This window comes from Hemicordylus capensis, chromosome 6 (genome assembly GCF_027244095.1).
Source record: "Hemicordylus capensis ecotype Gifberg chromosome 6, rHemCap1.1.pri, whole genome shotgun sequence".
Taxonomy (NCBI): domain Eukaryota; kingdom Metazoa; phylum Chordata; class Lepidosauria; order Squamata; family Cordylidae; genus Hemicordylus; species Hemicordylus capensis.
Window position 1 is genome coordinate 67588948 of NC_069662.1, and position 19405 is coordinate 67608352.

Consider the following 19405-nt stretch of genomic DNA (forward strand, 5'->3'; position numbering starts at 1 on the left):
GAAAAGACCGGGACAATATTTGACTTAGATAGGTCTCTTGGCCCTTTTTGCCTGGATTATCCAGTTGCTCAGGAGATGCAAAATTAATGCTCTAATTTGGCTCAAGAGATTGCTAATGCAGAGGCAAGAGTTGCGAGTTCAATTAATTCTGGTCTGGGGAATACTACTAAGAAAGATACTGTTACAATACCTCAAGTTTCTTTTGCACCCGACAGCGGAGGCTCTATGTGTGATGGAGGTTCTATGTGTAATCAAGACCAATGGTCTTTTGCTATTATGGACATTATTATTAAACAGCAACAGCAGCTTAATAGTCTTGCTTCCCCCTGGTCCATGGAAATCCCACTGATTAGAGTGTTTCTCGAGGAGTGTAAGAATTTAATTACACTCACTGAAGCAGTCTTACAATAAATGGTTACCAAGAAGGCTGATACAGTAATTGATTATCTTTCTCCATCTCTGCTTAATTTATCTTCAACTTCCTCACATTCAGATGACAAGAATAACACACACTCCTATCCAGCTTGCTAAGAAATAGGTTCATTGAAGAAGGAAAATTTAAATATTAATACAAATACAGATAAAAACAAACATACATAAACACAATACTAAAAATGAAAATACAAAGACTTCTGCTTCATCAGGACATGCATGCTGGTGCCAGCCAGGTCTACACGCAGCCTGGCTGACACAAGCTCCCTGCACCGGCGGTACAGGGAGGGGACTACGTTCCAGCTGAACGTGGTCTTTGAGGGGATAATGTAATTGGGAGCAAGGTACTGGAGAATCCAGTAGAAGCCGGAGTTCTTGACCACCTGGAATGGCTGTTCATCAGTGGAAATCATCTCCCCTATGGGGCAGGTGAGGTGATGATGATCCACATGAAAAGTATGCTTACTGCCTGACATCTGTGTCCACCGCTGGACTGGCAGTGTAGCCTGCTTTTTGGCTGGCACTACCCTTGTCTGCCCTAGTGGCAGGAGCACAGGGTACACTAGCGCTGCCAGTGGGGCCAAGGAGAGCTGGGTGATGACGATCCATGTGTCACCACATGGGCATCGTATCCAACCGCTTGGGATCCTTGCTCCGACTGACCTGCTCCCTGCAGTGGACACAGTGGGCATGGTTTGGGGCATTTGCGCCCTGGGTGCTGTCTTCGGCCTTTTGCTCTTGCGTAACTGCAGTCCGGGGGAGGGGGCAGCTGCCACTGCCTGCCCACTGCTGTCACCCAACCCCCTTCCACCCTGCGTGGTAGATGAAGGGCCCAGCTCCATTGGCAGAGGAAAGGCAGGACTCTCCACTACCTCAGCCGACCCTTCTTCATCAGAGCCAGAGAGGGAGGACCCACTGCTGGACGCTGACATGACTGCATGGGCTTCATGAGGGGGCCCCCACTGAGCAGCAAAATGATAGGGGGAAGGGCCCCAAGAGGGAGGGAGAATCTGGCTGCATCGCTGGCAGCCGTAACATTCTCCCTGCTCTCTGCCTGCTCCCCCACACCACCAGTCTCCTCCACCACCACTGGTGGTGCACCAGCAGCACCTGGTGCCAAGGGACCTGGTGCCACAGCCCTAGTGCCTCAGCTGGTGCCGGCAGCAGGCTGGGGGAAGTCCAGCCTGCACCTGTGCACAAACCCCTCAGCTGAGGCAAAGAATTCCCCAGTGGGGAGGACTGGGGTATTATCAGGCTTGTCCTTGCATCCTCTCCCTCTCTGCCCCACAGCCGCAGGCACAGCCTGCCCCCAGCCTCTCCCACCTCTGCCTGGCAACCTTCTGGAAGGCCTGGACTGAACACAGCACTCACGTTGCTCAGACATAGTAAAGGTGGTCAGAGACTTTAGGAGAAAGGCCGGAAAGGGTAAAAAAAAATAGTTTTAAACAAGGGGGGAAATGCTAATTAATTGGAAGGGAGAGGTTTTTTAGAGGAAAAGCCAATTGGGGGAAGGGAAGACTTTTAGCAGGAGGGAGGCCAATTGAGGTGAGGGGAGGGGAACCTTTTATTTTGGGTGGGGAAAGTCAATTAAGGAGGTGGGTGAAAAATTTCTAAAAGGGGGGAACCCTGGGTGGCACAGGCAGTTACCCTAACTAGGTGGAGGAGTTGTGGGGGGGCGCAAGCTTTTTTCTTTTTGGTGGGGAAAGAGAATTGGTGGGGGGGGGATTAACAATGAGCACCTACCAGGGAGGGATGCAGTCAAAGCTTGGGGAACCTAAAAATCAAACAACAAAACCCTTCTTTAGAGAAAAATGTAGTTTTTAATTTCTGTGGGTACCCATTTATTTGCTCAGCCTAGCCTATTTTACATGACCCCTTTAACAAAACCCACCCACTCCACCCAAAGCAAGCAAGCAATACAATAAAGCAATCAACAATAATAACAATAGCCTGGGGGGGGGACCTGCAAAAGAGAAACAACCTGCAAAAGAAGCAACAATTTCTGCAAGCACAAACAACACAATACATCACAAAATATCCCTCCCCACACCCAAATGCATTGCAAAATAAAGGAGGCCCTATTTAAAACCACCTAGGGATGGGGAAAACAAAAGGTGCACACACTCACCCCCTCTTCTTCCGGTCCTTCTCCTGCCGCACACTGCTGGTCAGAGACACAAACCAGCCACTGACTACTGAGCTGGCACACAGACAGGGCGGCACAGGCAGCCAGGGTGGTCAAGGGTGAGAGACAGAATGAGGAGCCACTACTTGTGACTCACCCACCCCCAAGCAGTGACAAATAAAATGAAATACCTTGAAAAAATATAAAAGGATGGCAGGTTCTGGCTGCAGCTGTGGGAATGGAAGGAAGGAAAGGAGGAAGAAAGACTAGAGAGAGCAGACAGAGAGCAAAGGAGATGCAGGAGTTAGAGAAAGAGTGAGTGAGTGTGTGTGTGTGAGAGAGAGAGAGAGAGAGAGAGAGAGGACAGCACACAGAGGGGGTGAGGGGGGAATCTAGCTGGGAGGGGGAAGATGGCAGGAGCAAGGGGACAGCAGCAGGCCTAAGGGGCAGAAGGCCCAAGGGGCACAGAGAGAGGGGGGCTAGTGGGGGGAATCTGGATGGGAGGGAGGATAGCTGGAGAAAGGGCACAGCAGGCCCAAGGGGCACAGAGAGAGGGGGTGAGTGGGGGGGAATTTGACTGGATGGCAGGTGGATATGGCAGAGCAGGAGGAAGGGGGCACTAGACCCAAGGGGCACAAAATCAACAACCACAAACACCAGGAATGAACAGCAGCAATAAACTAAGTGCACCAGAGCAAAAACTCTTCAATATTAATAAGAAATCAAGCAAAACCAACCCAGCAGCACACAGCAGTGAGTATTAAAAAAAAAAACAACCAACCAAAATCTAAAGCCACCAGGCAGGCACAGAGGGGGGGAATCTGGATGGGAGGGGGGATGGCAGGAGGAAGGGGACACCAGGCCCAGAAGGGGCACACAAAAATCAATAATTAAATCTACACAGCAATAAACAACAAATAACAGCAAACAATAATCAATAAAAATAAACCCAGCAGAACAAAAATCAATCAAATGCAAAGCACAAACAGAGAGGAAGGGGGTTCCACAGGGGCAGATGGCCAGAGGAGGTCAGGGGGGACCAGGCTGGGCTGCAGGGCCTAGGCCCCACGTCAGCCAGGGACTGGCCTGGGATGGGATCAGGCAGGGATGGGATAGCAGGGAGGGAGGCACGAACAACAAGAATTAAAGAAGAACACACTAAACAAAAAACAAAATCAAAGCAACAATAAATCAGAAGGAAAAGAGATTATGGACAAGAAGAGAGGATGAAAATCAATGCAGATGGGTGGGGTGGGGTGTGTGGAAGGGCCAAGGCCTAGGGCCCTGGCCAAATAATAAAGGAATGAATGAATGCAAGAGAGACAAGACAACAGTAATAACAGATGGAAAAAGAAGCTTTAAAGTAAAACACATACACACACAGTGCAGAGATAAGGCAATGGACAAAAGAAAGAGTAGGAGGACACAGACACAGTCAAGGACTCACATACAGATACCAGCTCACAAGCATGGTCCAGATGATCCCACAACTGCAGCCAACGAGAATTTTCCAGGCCATAGGCTTGGCTTAAATAGGTTTGAAACTCCCTCCTTTGGGAGCCCCCACCTTTGTACTCCTCCTCCCCGGCCAACAGGGTGCCAGCTCTCAAACAGTGGCACAGTCAACAGCCTACCAGAGCGCAAGACTCATTCTGGCCAATCAAAAGATCAATTTGCAAAGTCTGCAAATAAGCTCACAAAATGGAGGCCAGAAGGAGCAAAAGTAAACAATGATACTCAAAATGGAGAACAGACATAGCACATAGAAAAACAGACCCTAGGCACTCCATAGCGCTTTCAAACCAGTTCGAATTCATTTGAACCTGGTCGATTTGAACCGGCTCAAGTTTAGTTCGAAATCGGACCAGAAGGGCAAAACCATAGCCCTGTCTGGTCCGAGTTTGAACCTTCGAACCAAGCCAGTTCTCACAAGTTTCTCAGTTCTAGCTCCAGACAAGATGGCGAAAGGTTTATTTTTTTGGATACCAAGATACTACTTCTGCAAGGATCAATCAAGGGATCTGAATTTCTTATTTTAAGTGATTCTTTGCAAAATGATATGTTTGTCCTCTTAAGACAAAGGTTTAAGTTTAAATGGTCAGTGGGGTTTTGGCTTGTGGTTATTCTGGAGGTTTTAGATGCAAACTTTTTCTGAGGGAAAATGGTTGGCATTATTCCTGGATGGGAAAAGAATAAATTCAGTTGGTTTTCTGACACATATGTTTTAGGCCATAAAGATATCTAAATTTCTTTTGAGATAGCTAAGTAACTAGATATTTTAGTTTTCATTTGAAACTTTACTTTTAGATTTTAATTGTCTTTTCACTTATGTTACTTATCAATACTATAGCATGTTTTTACTTATTTTTAGTTACGAGTTTGATTATCGGATAATGTAATCAATATTTCTGGGTTTTTTCCTTTTTGCTTTCTTGAATACTTCATAGCTTATTCCTCATAGTTTAATGATTTTGGATGTTTTTGTCTGTTTTCTCTATTTTCCCCTATTTTGCTAATTCTTATATGAGGGTTTTTCTCTAGCAGGGTTAGGGTTTTTCTCTTATACTTTTATACTTTATAGACATACTTTTATTACTTTGTTATTTGGGAGTTTGGTGCCATGATGGCTTTGTAATTCTTGATCTCATTCTGTAATACCATATGCAATCAATGTAATCTGGAAATTCTGGATTTAATCATGTTTTTTAATCTTAATATCTTATTAAAATAAATAAAAAATTCTTTTTAAAAAGAAGAAGAAGAAGACTGATGAAGTAGGACATTCCAAAGACAGGGGTCACTATGGACAAAACTCTATTCCTGGTCCCCACCAAACAAATCTGTGTCCAGCCTTAGAACAGGACCTATGATTAAGATCTTCTGATACTAGCAGATTCAAATGATGAAAGGGTTTTCTGAATCAACAGAACCCTGAAAAATAAATTAGGCCGAACAATGTGACTTTCACACAGTGCACTCCAGAGCATGGCTAAGTCAGCCTGAGTACTGATTTTTCTAGAGCCTGATCTTCAGGTCCCATGTCCAATACTCTGTTCACTATTCCTGTTTACTGGCTATCCCACCACTTACTTTTACAACTCATTTGTTTGCTTGTTTACTCAGAAGTAAATGAATACAGCAGGCAGTAAATCTTTTAACAATGAGGGGAGATAAAATCGGCTACAAGCTTTGTTCTTTTTTAGTATGTGAACCCCTGTTGTAAAATCTCATTGACTCTCCCGAAAAGGGTAGTGAGGAGATAAGGTACATTGAGCTAAATGAAGCTTACTTCAAGTAAGCATGCATAGGTTTTCAGCCAAAGACAGGGAGGAAGTTCTTATAAAAATATGTCCTCATAAAGATCTTGAGGAGGATTATTACACTAGTTTGTGTGAGTGAGTGTGTGTGTGTGTGTGTGAGAGAGAGAGAGAGAGAGAGAGAGAGAGAGAGCGCCATAGGGATTCTTATATTATCATAGGCATATTATCCCTGAATCTTGTGGTAAGCATAAATTGTCCCTTTGCCAAGCTGGGTCTGCCCTGCTTTGCATTTGAATGGGAGACTACATGTATGAGTACTGTAAGATATTCCCCTTAGGGGATGGGGCCACTCTGGGAAGAGCATCTGTATGCTTGCAGGCAGAAAGTTCCAAGTTCCCTCCCTGGCATCTCAAGATTGTGATGAGAGAGACTCCTGCCTACAACCTTGGAGAAGCCGCTGCCAGTCTGTGTAGACAATGCTGAGCTAGATGGATCAATGGTCTAACTTGGTAGAAGGCAGCTTCCTATGTTCCTAAACTTGCTTGTTCCCTCAGACTTTGCAATAAGATTGTGGCAACCTTGATTCAGGAGAGTTGCTGCAATGGCTTTATTTGCATACTGGTGATTGGGCAGTGGGCAGGCATTTGCTGCTGCTGCTGCAGTCACAAATACCACATCTTAAGAAATTTTTTAAAAGCATCCTGCATGCAGTTCCTTATTCTGCTGGGCCAGCATAGCCCCAAATTAACCATTAAACCAGCCCTGGCTGTTGCTTCCTCATTTCCTCTCTTGCAAGTACAGCCTCAGGCTCCACCACGCTGGAAGTTGAAGAGCATGCAGACATGCTGCTCAATGTCCATTTCATTTGGAGTCCAACATGTTGGTTTGGGATGTGTGCCAGGATATAGGCAAATGGGGTGAGTTCACGGTGTGGGTCCATGCTCAGTGGGACCTTAAATGCCAGTGCCCTGCTTATCCAGCTTATGAAACGGACCTTGATAGCTGAGGTAATTTAGATAGAAAACCTTGTACAACCAAATAATATTTTCACAGTAGCAAAAGTGAGAGCCAGCGTGGTGTAGTGGTTAGAGTGCTGGACTAGGACCGGGGAGACTCCAGTTCAAATCCCCATTCAGCCATGATATTTGCTGGGTGACTCTGGGCCAGTCACTTCTCTCTCAGCCTAACCCACTTTAGAGGGTGGTTGTGAGGAGAAACCTAAGTATGTAGTACACCGCTCTGGGCTCCTTGGAGGAAGAGCAGGAAATAAAATGTAAAAAATAAAAAAAAATTAAAAAGGAAGAAATCATAATCACATTAATAGTTCTTCAAACTGTTGGAAAGCTTTGTTGAAGGAATCGAAAATATAGGGAGAGGAGAGCTGGTCTTGTGGTAGCAAGCGTGACTTGTCCCCTTAGCTAAGCAGGGTCTGCCCTGGTTGCATATGAATGGGAGACTTAATGTGTGAGCACTATGATATTTCCCTTAGGGGATGGAGCCGCTCTGGGAAGAGCAGAAGGTTTCAAGTTCTCTCCCTGGCTTCTCCAAGATAGGGCTGAGAGAGATTCCTGCCTGCAACCTTGGAGAAGCCGCTGCCAGTCTGTGAAGATAATACTGAGCTAGATGGACCTATGGTCTGACTCAGTATATGGCAGCTCCCTATGTCCCTATAGTGGAACATATGGAAAGCCTAGCTTTTATCCCCACACCCCCTTCAGTTAAATATCCCATCTTTCTCATTGCAAGCAATATATTGCTTAAATATTTGGAGGCTGTCCCAACAATTTACATTATATCCTCCTTATGGTCATCATTTAAATTGATATGTTTGGAATATTGAAAACCAGATTGTGGTCTTCCTCTCACATACACACACAGACCCTATTTTCCAACAGCTGGCAAGCATAGCAGAACTATTTTCAAAATTATTTCTACCAGACAGACACTTTCCTATTTGTTTTTTTAAAAGTGTTCTCCCTGAGTTTCTGTATGTGTTCATACACCTATTATATTAATTCAGCATCAGTTGGGTGATTTCACCCCAAAATGAAGAGGGCATTTTAACCATTCCCAAAGCCTACATATTTTGATAAGCTGATGCAATCATTAGGAGTGTGCACAAAACCACTTAAGGTAGTTCGGTTTGAACAGAATTTGAACTGAACCACCGGTCCGTGAACTGGTTTGATCGAACTGGCCAGTGGTTCAGTTCATTCGGTTGAATCGAGTTCAACCCAGTTCAAGGGCTATGCTTGTAAAGGAGAATCTGGTGAGGATTCCCCTTTACAAGCAAAGGGGTGGGGGAATCCTTTAAGAGTATTTTACGGGTGGCTAGGAGGTGGTGAGAGGGCACCTTACCTGCTTCCGTGGTGGCAGGGTGATGGCGGCAGCTCCTCTAAGCCCTGCTGGTGCTCCCTCCAGCAGCGCAGTTCCAGTGGAGGACCAGTTCTGGCCACTGTGCATCTGTAGAGGGCAGATCAGGGCTGCTACTGGCCCACACTGCTGGGGGGGGAGGGGAGGGCTGGCAGGGTTTAGAGGACCTGCAACCACCAGCACCACCTCAGAAGTGGGTAACATGCCCTCTCGCTGCCCCCTGAGCCACCCTCAAAACACTCTTAAAGGATTCCCCCACCCCTTTGCTTGAAAAGAGGAATCCTCACCAGATTCCGCTTTACAAGCATAGCCCTCAAAACAGTTTCAGCTGGTCCAAACCAGACTTGGCCCAGTCCGGTTAGAGTTCAAACCTGTCGAACCAGGCCATATCAAATCAAACTCTTTTGATTTGAACTGGTTCTGCACACCCCCTAGCAATTATACTCTTTGGGGAAATTAAAAGGGCACGGGCGTGCCCCTTTAATAGAATACACTAATGACTCTAGCATCTTCTATAGTCTTTGGAACCATCTTCTAAATTGGCACTAGGGGCCTGCTCAAGCAAGAGAGAGCCTGCCCAAACCTAGGTCTAGAGCTGGCCTGCTCAACTCAGGCCCTCCAGCTGTTTATGAACTACAACTCCCATAATCCCCAGCCACAGTGGCCAATAGTCAAGGATTATGGGAATTGTAGGCCAGCATCTGCAGGAGGCCCGAAGTTGAGCAGCCCTGGACTAGAGCCAGGCCAACACCTCTGCCTAGACTGGGAAACACCCATACAGCTGGACTCGGAGGAAACAAAGCAGCAGGAACCATATGGCACAGGCCTCTGTTGATCACTGGTATAGCACTGCCCTGTTAATGGCTGTGGCTTTCCTACTTCTTGCCATGTCTTTGATTTCAGCCTGCACACAGTCCACCACACAGTTCTTTGAGGATGCAACATGTAAACACATCCTTTGAATTTGCCTCCCCAATTTGCTGATGTCTGCTTAGGACTTCAAAGAACTTCTTGCTTTTGTGGTATCAGCCAGCAAAAACAATCAATTGATAGTTTAAACCAGGGTTTCTTAACCTTGGGCCCCCAGATGATGTTGGACTACAACTCCCAGAATCCCCAGCCATAAAGGCCATGTCTGGGGATTCTGGGAGTTGTAGTCCAACAACATCTGGGGACCCAAGGTTAAGAAACCCTGGTTTAAACAATTGAGGAGTAAGTATTCTATAGAAGGACCAAGATGTCAAATGGATAAATATTGCCCAAAGCAATGATAATGTAAATGATCATCACATTTTAGCATAACAGAATATCAGAGTTGGAAGGGAACTTGAACATCTACAAGTCCGACTTCCTGCTCAGTGCAGAAAACCTATACAGCGTTCCTGACAGATGCCTGTCCAGTCTCTGTTGAAAGAGTAGCCTACCACTTCATGAAGTAGACTTTTCCACTGTCAAACGGTTAGGAAATTCTTCCTAATGTCTAACCTACATCTGCTTCCTTGTAATTTCAACCCATTTGGTTCTAATCTTGTCTTCAGGAACAATAAAGAACAAGTCCACCCCCTCTTTTATGTAACAGCCCTTCAGATATTCAAAGATGACTATCTTTAAGAGCTAGGGTGGGGGAGTGCTGCCTCTGGTTACCGGAAGCTCTGTGGCTCCTGTCTCTCTCATTCTACCCCACCCCAGAGTTAAGAGAGCCGGCGTGGTGTAGTGATTAGAGTGCTGGACTAGGACCGGGGAGACCCGAGTTCAAATCCCCATTCAGCCATGAAACTAGCTGGGTGACTCTGGGCCAGTCACTTCTCTCTCAGCCTAACCTACTTCACACGGATTGTTGTGAAAGAGAAACTCAAGTATGTAGTACACCGCTCTGGGCTCCTTGGAGGAAGAGCGGGATATAAATGTAAAATTAAGAAGAAGAAGAAGAAGGTTAATAACGTTTGCAGGTTGACCATTCATGAGGTAGAGCTGTGTGGGCTGCTTATTAATTGATCAGCCCGTACAACTCTACCTGATGAATGGCCAGCCTGCAAGTAGCATAGCTCTATTTAACTCTAGAATGGGGCAAAATGAAAAAGAGAGAGAAGCAATGGAACTATTGGAACCAGAGGCAGCTGTGTTTTGTTCAACGCCTCCCCCCCACTCCCACCAGCTCATTAGGACGGGCCACTCTTGGCTTTCATATCCCCCTCTTAAGTCTTATCTTCTCCAGGCTACACATACCCATCTCCTTCAACTGTTTATCATAGGACTTGGTTGCCCTCCTCTGAACCGATTCCAGTTTATCAATATCCTTCTTAAATTGTGGGGCCCAGAAATGGACACAGTATTCCAAATGAGGTCTGACCAATGCAAAATAAATTGGAATGATTACTTCTCATGATCAGGACAGTATGCCTCTGAATGCAGCTGAGGAGTGCAATACCGTTTTTTAGCAGCTCCATCATACTGCTGGCTACCTAAGTCCCTTTCACATGTACTTCTTCCAAACAAGGTCTTCCCCATCAATGTTCAAGCCTAATATTTAAGATTAAATCTTAATTCTGTCTTATAATGTGTTAGCTATTCCTCCAGCTTTGTGTCATCTGCAGATTTGATAAGCACCCCCTCTTCTTCTATCCCCAAGTCATTAATAAAAATGCCCAGGACAGAACCCTGTGGCACACCATTTGACAGCTTCCTCAAGGATGATATGGAACCATTAATGAGTACTTGTTGGGTGCAGGTGTTCAACCACCTGTGAATCTGCTGAACAGTAGCATCACCTAGCACACATTTTATCACCTCGTCAACAAGGATATCATGGAGGCTTTATTAAATCCTTTGCTCAAATCAAGATACACTGGCTGATGGAATGCTTGCAGGAGGACATTGGGCAAGCACAAAACTGCTGCACTGGCTAGTTGCGGTTGCAGTTGTGCAGCAGCTGTGCAATTCCAGCACACCTCATTTGTGCTAATGGGAAAGCAAGAGCACAACAGTGCAATAACCTTCTCGCACAAATCCCTGCTTTGTGCAACTGAGCTAAGCTAACTAGTGCAAATTTGATTATCCCACAAGCGCACCATTGCTTTGGATGTAGCTAATATGTCTGTAACATTCCCATATGCTACTAAACTAGTAATTCTATCAAAAAAGGATATTGTTTTTGACACTCATGCAAATTCCAAGTAATCACCACACTCTTTAAAAAGATGCTTTTAAGTTTGGGTTAGCACAAAATCTTTGCATGTAGGGGTGCCATTTTCATGCTGATGCCACGCGGGGCTTTTGGGGATGTGTGCCACCCCAGCAGGAAGCTGGAAGGGGTGACAGAGAGCAGGTAAGCACCTGCTCTCCTTTCCCTTAAAGCTACTTTTCTAATTTCCCTGCGAGTGCTTGAATAATGCTCGTTCTTTCCCTTCAAGTGCTCAAACTGCACTTTGGGAACACCCCTACAGACAGCATGTTTTCAAATATCAGAACCTGCTGAGTGACAAGCCCTTTTTTCTTTCAGTTTCGCCTGGTTGTAAAGACAGCACTGAAGTTGCTCCTTGTTTTTGTGGAGTATACTGAATCCAATGCTCCACTTCTCATCCAAGCAGTGTCCATAGTAGATGAAAAAAGAGGTGAGTACCTAGTATTGTGAGACATATCTAGAAGGGGGAAATCATGTGTTGGTTGTGTTGATGTGACAGATCTGTCTAATGGCCCGTCTTGCATCCTCTTCATAAATTATGGCCCAATTTAGACAGAACTCTGACCCACAGTTTTGCATTATATTTGTGAGGAGGCACCATCCTCGGGCTTATGTGCTTTCCCCTCCCTTTGTCCCCCTTTTGTGTACAAGGGGAACAGATTTAAAGCTTCAGTTTATGGTTTGATAAAATCGTCGTTTTCCTTTTCATCCAAATATGGGAAACTGTAATTTGTTCAAACTACAATTAGTTAACAAACTAGAATATCAAGCCAAGCAAAATCCTGGTCTGATAATTAGTTATGGTTTGAACAAATCACAGTTTATAATTTATAGACTTCCCTGCAAAATACATGGCTGGGAAAGGATATTTTCCCACTCATGTACTTTGCAGGAAAACACCCTGATTTTATATTTGTAGAGTTATGAGTGACATACAATTTGTTTCAATGAATCAGCCCTTGGAAAACAAAAAGATCAAAGGGGAAGTTCTCTCTTATTCCTGGTGTTGTGACTTAGAATAACAGAATTTCAGAATTGGAAGGGACTTTGTAAGTCTTCTAGTCTAACTACTCACTCAGCGCATGAAACTGCTATGGCATCTCTGACAGATGGCTGCCCAGCCTCTTTTAACAGCTAGTAAGTAAGTGATTGATTGATTGATTGATTAAGTGCCATCAATTAGGTGTCGGCTGTTAGCGACCACATAGATAGATTCCCTCCAGGATGATCTTTCTTCAATTTGGCCTTTAAGGTCTCTCAGTGGTGCATTCATTGCTGTCGGTATTGAGTCCATCCACCTTGCTGCTGGTCGTCCTTGTCGTAAATCTGTCAGGCTAATCTTGAGCTATGTATCAGCCAACAGAGCTTGAAGCAGAGAAAGGGTCAAAAGGAGACTGTTAGAGCCAAGCAGTCAGCAAATTCCAAAACCCAAAGCCAGTCCGAGTTGTCACCATATGCAGTCAATCAAATCAAGTCCAAGTCGGAATCCACAAGCAGGGTACTAACGATTCAAAGTAAAAAGCACAGTGAAAACAAACAGGAACACAGCTGGGTTGCTGACCAGAACCCAACATTGCTACCACCAAAGTGAGTGAAGCGAAGCCGTCTTAAATAGGCTGAATAGTGCTATCAATCCTGGGTCTCTGAGTCAGTCATTAGTCGAGCCGTTCTGTGCATGTGCCTCCTTATCTCCTCCTGTCTCTTTGACTGATGCTGTTCTATAGCTGAGATCGGCTGTGCTTCCCCCAGAGTAGCTGATGTACTGGTCTCTGTTTCTATTTCAGCCTCCCATGCGTCGATCCTGCTTGCCTCTGCAGCTTCTTGCCTTTGAGATTGCTGCACTCCTGTACTCGTAGTGCAGGTTATTGATGTTTCTTTCTCCAACTTTAAAACCATGATCATCTTCTTCCAATCCACCTTCTCTCAATATACTGAGAGAAGCATATAAATTGAATAAAGAAGGAGAAAGTATACAGCCTTGTCTTACTCCTTTGCCTATCTGGAACCAGTCTTTCACCATGTTCTGTCTGGACTGTGGCTTCCTGCCCAGTGTATAGGCTTCTCATGAGAACAATGAAATGTCCTGGGGTGTCCATTTTCCTAAAGATATTCTTGACATGGTCGATGAAATTGAAGGCTTTTCTGTAGTCAATAAAGCACATATTGATTTATTTTTGGTATTGTTTGGCTTTCTCAATTATCCAGTGTGCATCAGCAATGATGTCTCTTGTTCCTTGGCCTTTTCTGAAACCAGCTTGAACATCCGGCATTTCCCTTTCCACATAGGGCTCTAATCTGCATTGATCCTGAGCATGATTTTGCTAGCATGTGAAATTAAGGATAATCTGCGATGGTTTGCGCAATCTGTTAAGTCTCCTTTCTTTGGTATGGGTATGTAGACTGACCTCTTCCAATCTGTTGGCCACTGTGTTGTTCTCCAAATTTGCTGGCATAGTTTGGTTAGAGCCTTGACTGATTCTTCTTCTGTTGCCTGCCATATTTCTGTAGCTCTTCCATCAATTTCTGTAGCCTTTCGACTTGGTAATGGCTGGAGTGCTGATCTAACTAACTTAATCTTCCCATACTAGAGGTTTTTGCAAGTAGGGAATATCTTCTAGAGTATCCTGGACATTGACATCCCTGCTGTATAGATTTTTGGCATACTTCTTCCATCTCTGTTCTTCTCTGAATCAGTTACTATCTGCCCTTTGGCATCTCTTCACATACCAATTCGAGGTTGGAACCTCCTTCTGAGTTCAGAGATCTTTTGGAAAACATGCCTTGTTTTTCCATGTCTATTTCCATCCTCAAGGTCTTTTTAGATGTCATTTTATTATTGCTCCTTGTCTCTTCTAACATCTTTCTGAAATTCCCTATTAAGTTCCTTCCTGAGGTCTTTATCTTTCTTGACTTTGGCTTCTCTCCTCTTCTGGGCAATTTCCACCGTCTGTTCTGACATCCATTTTGCATTCTTCTGTTTCTTGGTCTTTGGCAGTCTCTTTTCACATTCATCCTTAACAACTTCTTTGATTTAATTCCACAGTTCCTCTGGTTCCCTATCAATGAGCTTCAGAACTTCAAAGCGGTCCCTGATGTTCTCCTTGAAAATGGTGGGTACATTCTCAAGATCATATCGTGGAAGCTGGATAGCTTTGTTTTTCTGCTTTCACTTGACTAGGAACTTGCACATGAGCAGATCGTGATCTGTTCCACAATTGGCCCCTAGCCAAGTCTTTGCTGTTATAACTGAGCTCTTCCACCTCCTTGCACCAATAATGTAATCAGTTTGATTTCTGTGTACTCCATCTGGTGATGTCCATGTGTACAGGCGCCACTTTGTTGTTTGAAGAATATTTTAACAATGAAGAGATCATTGGCTTGGCAGAAACTAATAAGTCATTCTCCTGCTTAGTTTCTAGGCCATATAGGCCGACTGTGTTTTCCTCCTTACCTTTTCCAGCTTTGGCATTCCAGTCTCCAACCACCACCATCACATCTTGCTTGCATGTTCTGTCAATTTCAGACTGAACTTAAGCATAAAACTCATTCGCTTCCTCTTCTTCTGCATCAGTTGTTGGAGCATAGATTTGAAAAACTGTCATGTTAAAGCATTGTCCACGAAATCGAATTGATATTATTTGGTCACTGATAGCATTGTACCCAAGTACTGTCATTATTATATCCTTCTTGACTACACCGTTCCTTCCTTGGTTTTCGTGTCGGTATGGTTTTCTGACTCAAAGTGTCCCATTCCAGTCCATTTTAATTCATTTAATAGCTGAAGATGTCAATCTGTAGTCGATTCATTTCATCTTCCACTGTATCGAGCTTTCCCATATTCATGCTTCTTACGTTCCATGTTCCCATTGTAATTCTGTCTTTGCAGTTTTGGATTTTCTTTTCCTGCACAGCAACAACAGCTACTAGACATCCAAAGGCTTTAGTCTAACCACGTCATAAACACCACCGGTATTCTGAGAGATCCTCAGCTCTTCCTCAGTAGCATGTTGAGTACCATCCGACCAGAGGGACCCATCATCTGGCACTACGTCAACAATCATTCCATTTTGTCTGTCCATGTGGTTTTCTTGGTAAAATACAGGTGTGGTTTACCATTGCCTTCTCCCACACAGCATGAAATGATGCCTGTCACGCCTTCGATCTCAGATAGCGAGGAGGAAGTGGAAGCTGACAGCCTTTCAGCCAATGCAGGGGTGCCTGAGGGGCAGAGCCCAGCTGTCAGTTCCCTAGAGATGGCTGAGGAAGGTCTGGCTGATGTTTCAGAGCAGGCACAGCAGTCAGAGCAGGCACAGCAGTCTGAGGCAGCAGAGACAGCAACGGACAGACTAGAAGATGATCTGTGCAGGCAACCCCCACTGACTCACAGCAACGGCGTGTCACAAGGCGGAGAGCTCAGCTGGAAACTATCAGGAGGAGTAAACGCCTCTTGCAGAGGGCTGATAAGCCTTGAATTCCTGCTAGCTGAGAGTTATCAGCTTGGACTATAAAGCATGTCAGCAGCTTTCTGTTAGCTGCTGGAAGACATTTGTCAACCCACGTGTCGACAGCTTTCAGCCCAAGCCTGATATAAAGAACTATTCTGAGCCGTGTTTCGTTTCTGCAGCCCAGTTTGTATTGTGGACTATCTTCCTGGACTTACCTTCTGGGTGGCCAGATTGCTGACAATGCCTTTGTCATTGTCACTGAAGTGATCGTCTGCCTCCAGCACCTTCCTATATCCCTGCTGCCCAATATGGGTTCCTGCTTGCTTTAGCTGGGCAGCTGGGATGACCTTCGGCTTTGGGTGACCCTACTGGGAGTATACCTCCCGGGATACTTTGCTCAACCCTCCCAGGAACACACACACACACCCGCCGCCATGATGAGGCAGCATAGCAGGACTGGCGGGGGGAGTAAGTAAGTAAGTCATCTTTATTATACTGGCACAATTGTGCCAGTAAAGTTAAGATGAGTGTTTTCAACATTCCTCCATTATAAACCCTGAACATTCTATTGCCTTATTAAGTCAAAAGTATCCACCCAATCCCTCTGAAATCATGCACACATCAACTAGGGGACAAGGGACACCATTCCTTTGAATATGATGCAAATCCATTGCAAAATGGCTGAGATATAGCAGTTTACATTGTTAACTCCTAAAAAGAGAGTTCAATGTGTTGGCAATGTTTTTTCATCACAGATAATGCATATTTTAAAATGTTTGATGTCTTTTTAGTATTCCTCAACAATGCAGGTCCATACAGGACTGGTTCCTTTTGCTGGTTTGAAAAACATGACACTAGTTATTTTTGAGTAATTATGGTTCAAAATCCCCACAATAACAAGGAAAATAACAAAGGGGAAGTTAGCTAAGGACCCACTGAAAATTCTGAAGCCAAAGTTGGGAGGGGCATGTTCTGGCAATTTCTAGCAAGTGACCTCCTGGTTCTGAACATAGGTGCCTGATAGGGATGTGCAAACAGGTTTGAATTTGAACTGGTTAGGTTTGAAGGTTCTAACTTGAACCAAACAGGGCATTGAATTGGCAATGCCAGTCCAAGTTTGAACCAAACAGAGCCTGGTTCTGTTCAAACTGGTTTGAACTGGTTCGAACCTCCATGACTGGGTTTGAGCCACCAAAACTGGGAACCCAGAGTTCACAGCAATTAAGGTCACACACAATTTTATTTATGAATGGAGAGAGACTCCTATGCATTGCATTGTAAGGAAAAATTCTTTTAAAAAATTAATTTTAAAAAACAATAAACCCCTTGGGGCTGCCTGTGGGGAGTTGAGGCCATACCTGCCATGTCCCCAGACCCACTTTGGGGTGCCCTGATATCCCCCAAAGGTGGGGAATGGGGCATCCTCAAATCCCCATTATTCCCTATGGGAGAAATGCAAAAATTGAAAAAAAGTTTAAGAAAATCATTAATAGTCACAAGAGTGTCCGATTGCTTTGGCATTCAGTGGGTTTCACCAACCCCAGTTTTGTGCCCCTAGGTGCTCCATACAGGGAATAATGGGCTGGTTTGAATCCCCTATATACCCTATGTAGAACCTTTTAGAGTCAGTTTGAATTTGAACCTGTTTGAGCCAGTTTGAAGGTTTTAGAGGCCATTTTAGGTACTATCCTCCATTTTGTGTCACTTTTTTTGCTTGATTTTCCTTTGCTGAGCTCATGCTTTCCTGATTGGCCAGATGAGTCTGGCTCTCTGGTAGGCTCTGGAGTGGTACCAGTCCTTGAGAAGTGGTGCCAGTCCTTGAGAACTGGCACCCTATTGGCCAGTGGGGAGAGCAAAGGTGGGAGTTTCAAATCCTTTTTAAAGCAAGCCTCTTGCCTAGCAAAATCACTCTGGCTGCAGTCTTCCTTGGCTTCCTTCTGGCCTGCTAGTGGTGAGAGTCTGCTTGGCAGACCTGGCTTTATTTTTGCAAAATGCATGCCTGTAGAGAAAAGCAGATAAAAAGGTGTGTGCGCATTACTTTAAGTTCTCTGCTGTGGTAGGTTTTTTGCCTTGCCCCTCTTTCTTTGCAGTTTACTTGATGCCGGGTTGGTTTTACTGCCTTGTGCTGCCGTCTTGATAGGTCTCTTTTTGTGTGGCTGTTGTGTAGTCTGTGGTGTTTGGTTTTGTTCCCTTGGCTTTGCAGTTGTGCGGGCAGCACGTCAGTTTCTGTGGTGGTTTTTAGGTTCTAAGCTGGTTGTCTTTTTAGTTGCGTCACTGTGTGTTGATAGTGTTGCCTGCTAGGGGGCACAAACCTGGGGTGGGTGGTGGGCACTCACTGAACCCCGAAGGAATGGGCACTCCTGTAATTTTATGTGATTTTTAAAAAGATTTCCAAAAAAAAAAATTCTCCCATAGGGAACAATGGGGATTTGAGGTGGCCCATCTGGCCTATTCCCACACTTTGGGGGGTGCCTAGGCACCTCAAAGTGGGTCTGGTGGCACAGCAGGTTGTGCCAAAACTCCCCCCAGGCAGCCCTTCTGAACTTTTCATAATATTATATACAAACCTGAGAATCCACTCGGTTAGATATGAGAAGCTCTTCATAGGGACTCTTTGAGAGAACTCATAAAGCAACCAAGAATCCAATTTTGGGATTCTTGGTTGCTGCGTGAGTTCTCTCTATGAAGAGCTTTTCATAATACTCTATACAAACCAGAGAACCCACTCTGATAGAGAGAGGCTGCTTCCCACCCCCACCCCCCCACCCCCAGTTCAGTTTTTTTAAAAAACAACAACAACAACAATTTAAAAAAAAAAAAAGCTGTAGCCCCTTCAAAGGGCTTCTAAAGGCCACGGGAGAGGGTCTGCAAAGGTTCCCCCTCCCTCCGCTGGCCTCTTAAATCACTGCCACAGCCCATCCCTGGCTGATTTTCGGCCCCTTCTGGCCTACAACAATTGGTGCGGTGGCCATTTTGGAAGCTGATGCACATGCTCAAATGGCCTCTGCGAGGCCTGACAAGGTTTAAGCCTTAAACCTTGTCAGGCCTCGCAGAGGCCATTTGAGCATGTGCAGTGGCCATTTTGTTTTTGGCACCGCACATGCTCAGTAATCTTATAAGCAGGCCAGCATCCCCATTTGTTAATTCTATGTTGCAGATAGGAAATTTTCTGGAAGAATGTCTGACTTTGTGGCAGAGTGCTGGACAGTGGAATATGGGGCAATTGAAATAAGTTGAGTGGTCAGAGATGTGGCTACTTTTCATGGATGGGATCTGTGGCATTCAGAAGGAAATCCTGTCCATGACAACTGTTAAGCTAAACATCTAAGCTCTCTAGCTCTCTCTCTCTCTCTCTCACACACACACACACACCTCTGCCTGCTGCAGCTTCAGTTTAAAAAGGAATTTCCTCCCCTTTAAAAAATACCTTCTAGGTCTTGTGAGTGGTGTGGGTACTTCTGGGATTGTCTAATGACAACAGGGAGCCTCCTGAGAGTTCCGATTGTTGGAAGTTCCCTGCTGCCATGGTGGAACTTCCTCTGACAATTCCGGACAAAGGGCATGTTGGTCTGACACATCTGTCCAACCC

At 45.0% G+C, this 19405-nt stretch overlaps 1 protein-coding gene across 22 annotated transcripts in view; it reads left to right on the forward strand.

Annotated features, from left to right (window-relative positions):
- FHOD3 (formin homology 2 domain containing 3) overlaps window positions 1-19405 on the forward strand; it is a 663149-nt gene that overhangs the window by 395834 nt on the left and 247910 nt on the right. For 19 of the 22 annotated variants that reach the window (XR_008309501.1, XM_053259380.1, XM_053259375.1 and 16 more), the window contains one exon: window positions 11690-11801. Coding sequence is in view for 19 of the 22 variants with exons in the window: in XM_053259380.1 (XP_053115355.1) it covers window positions 11690-11801 (112 nt within the window). In the remaining 3 variants the exon portion in view is untranslated. Of the gene's footprint in view, window positions 1-3162; window positions 3311-4270; window positions 4655-11689; window positions 11802-18907; window positions 19049-19405 lie in introns of those variants that run through there. The other 3 variants (XM_053259393.1, XM_053259390.1, XM_053259391.1) reach the window with 3 other exon arrangements.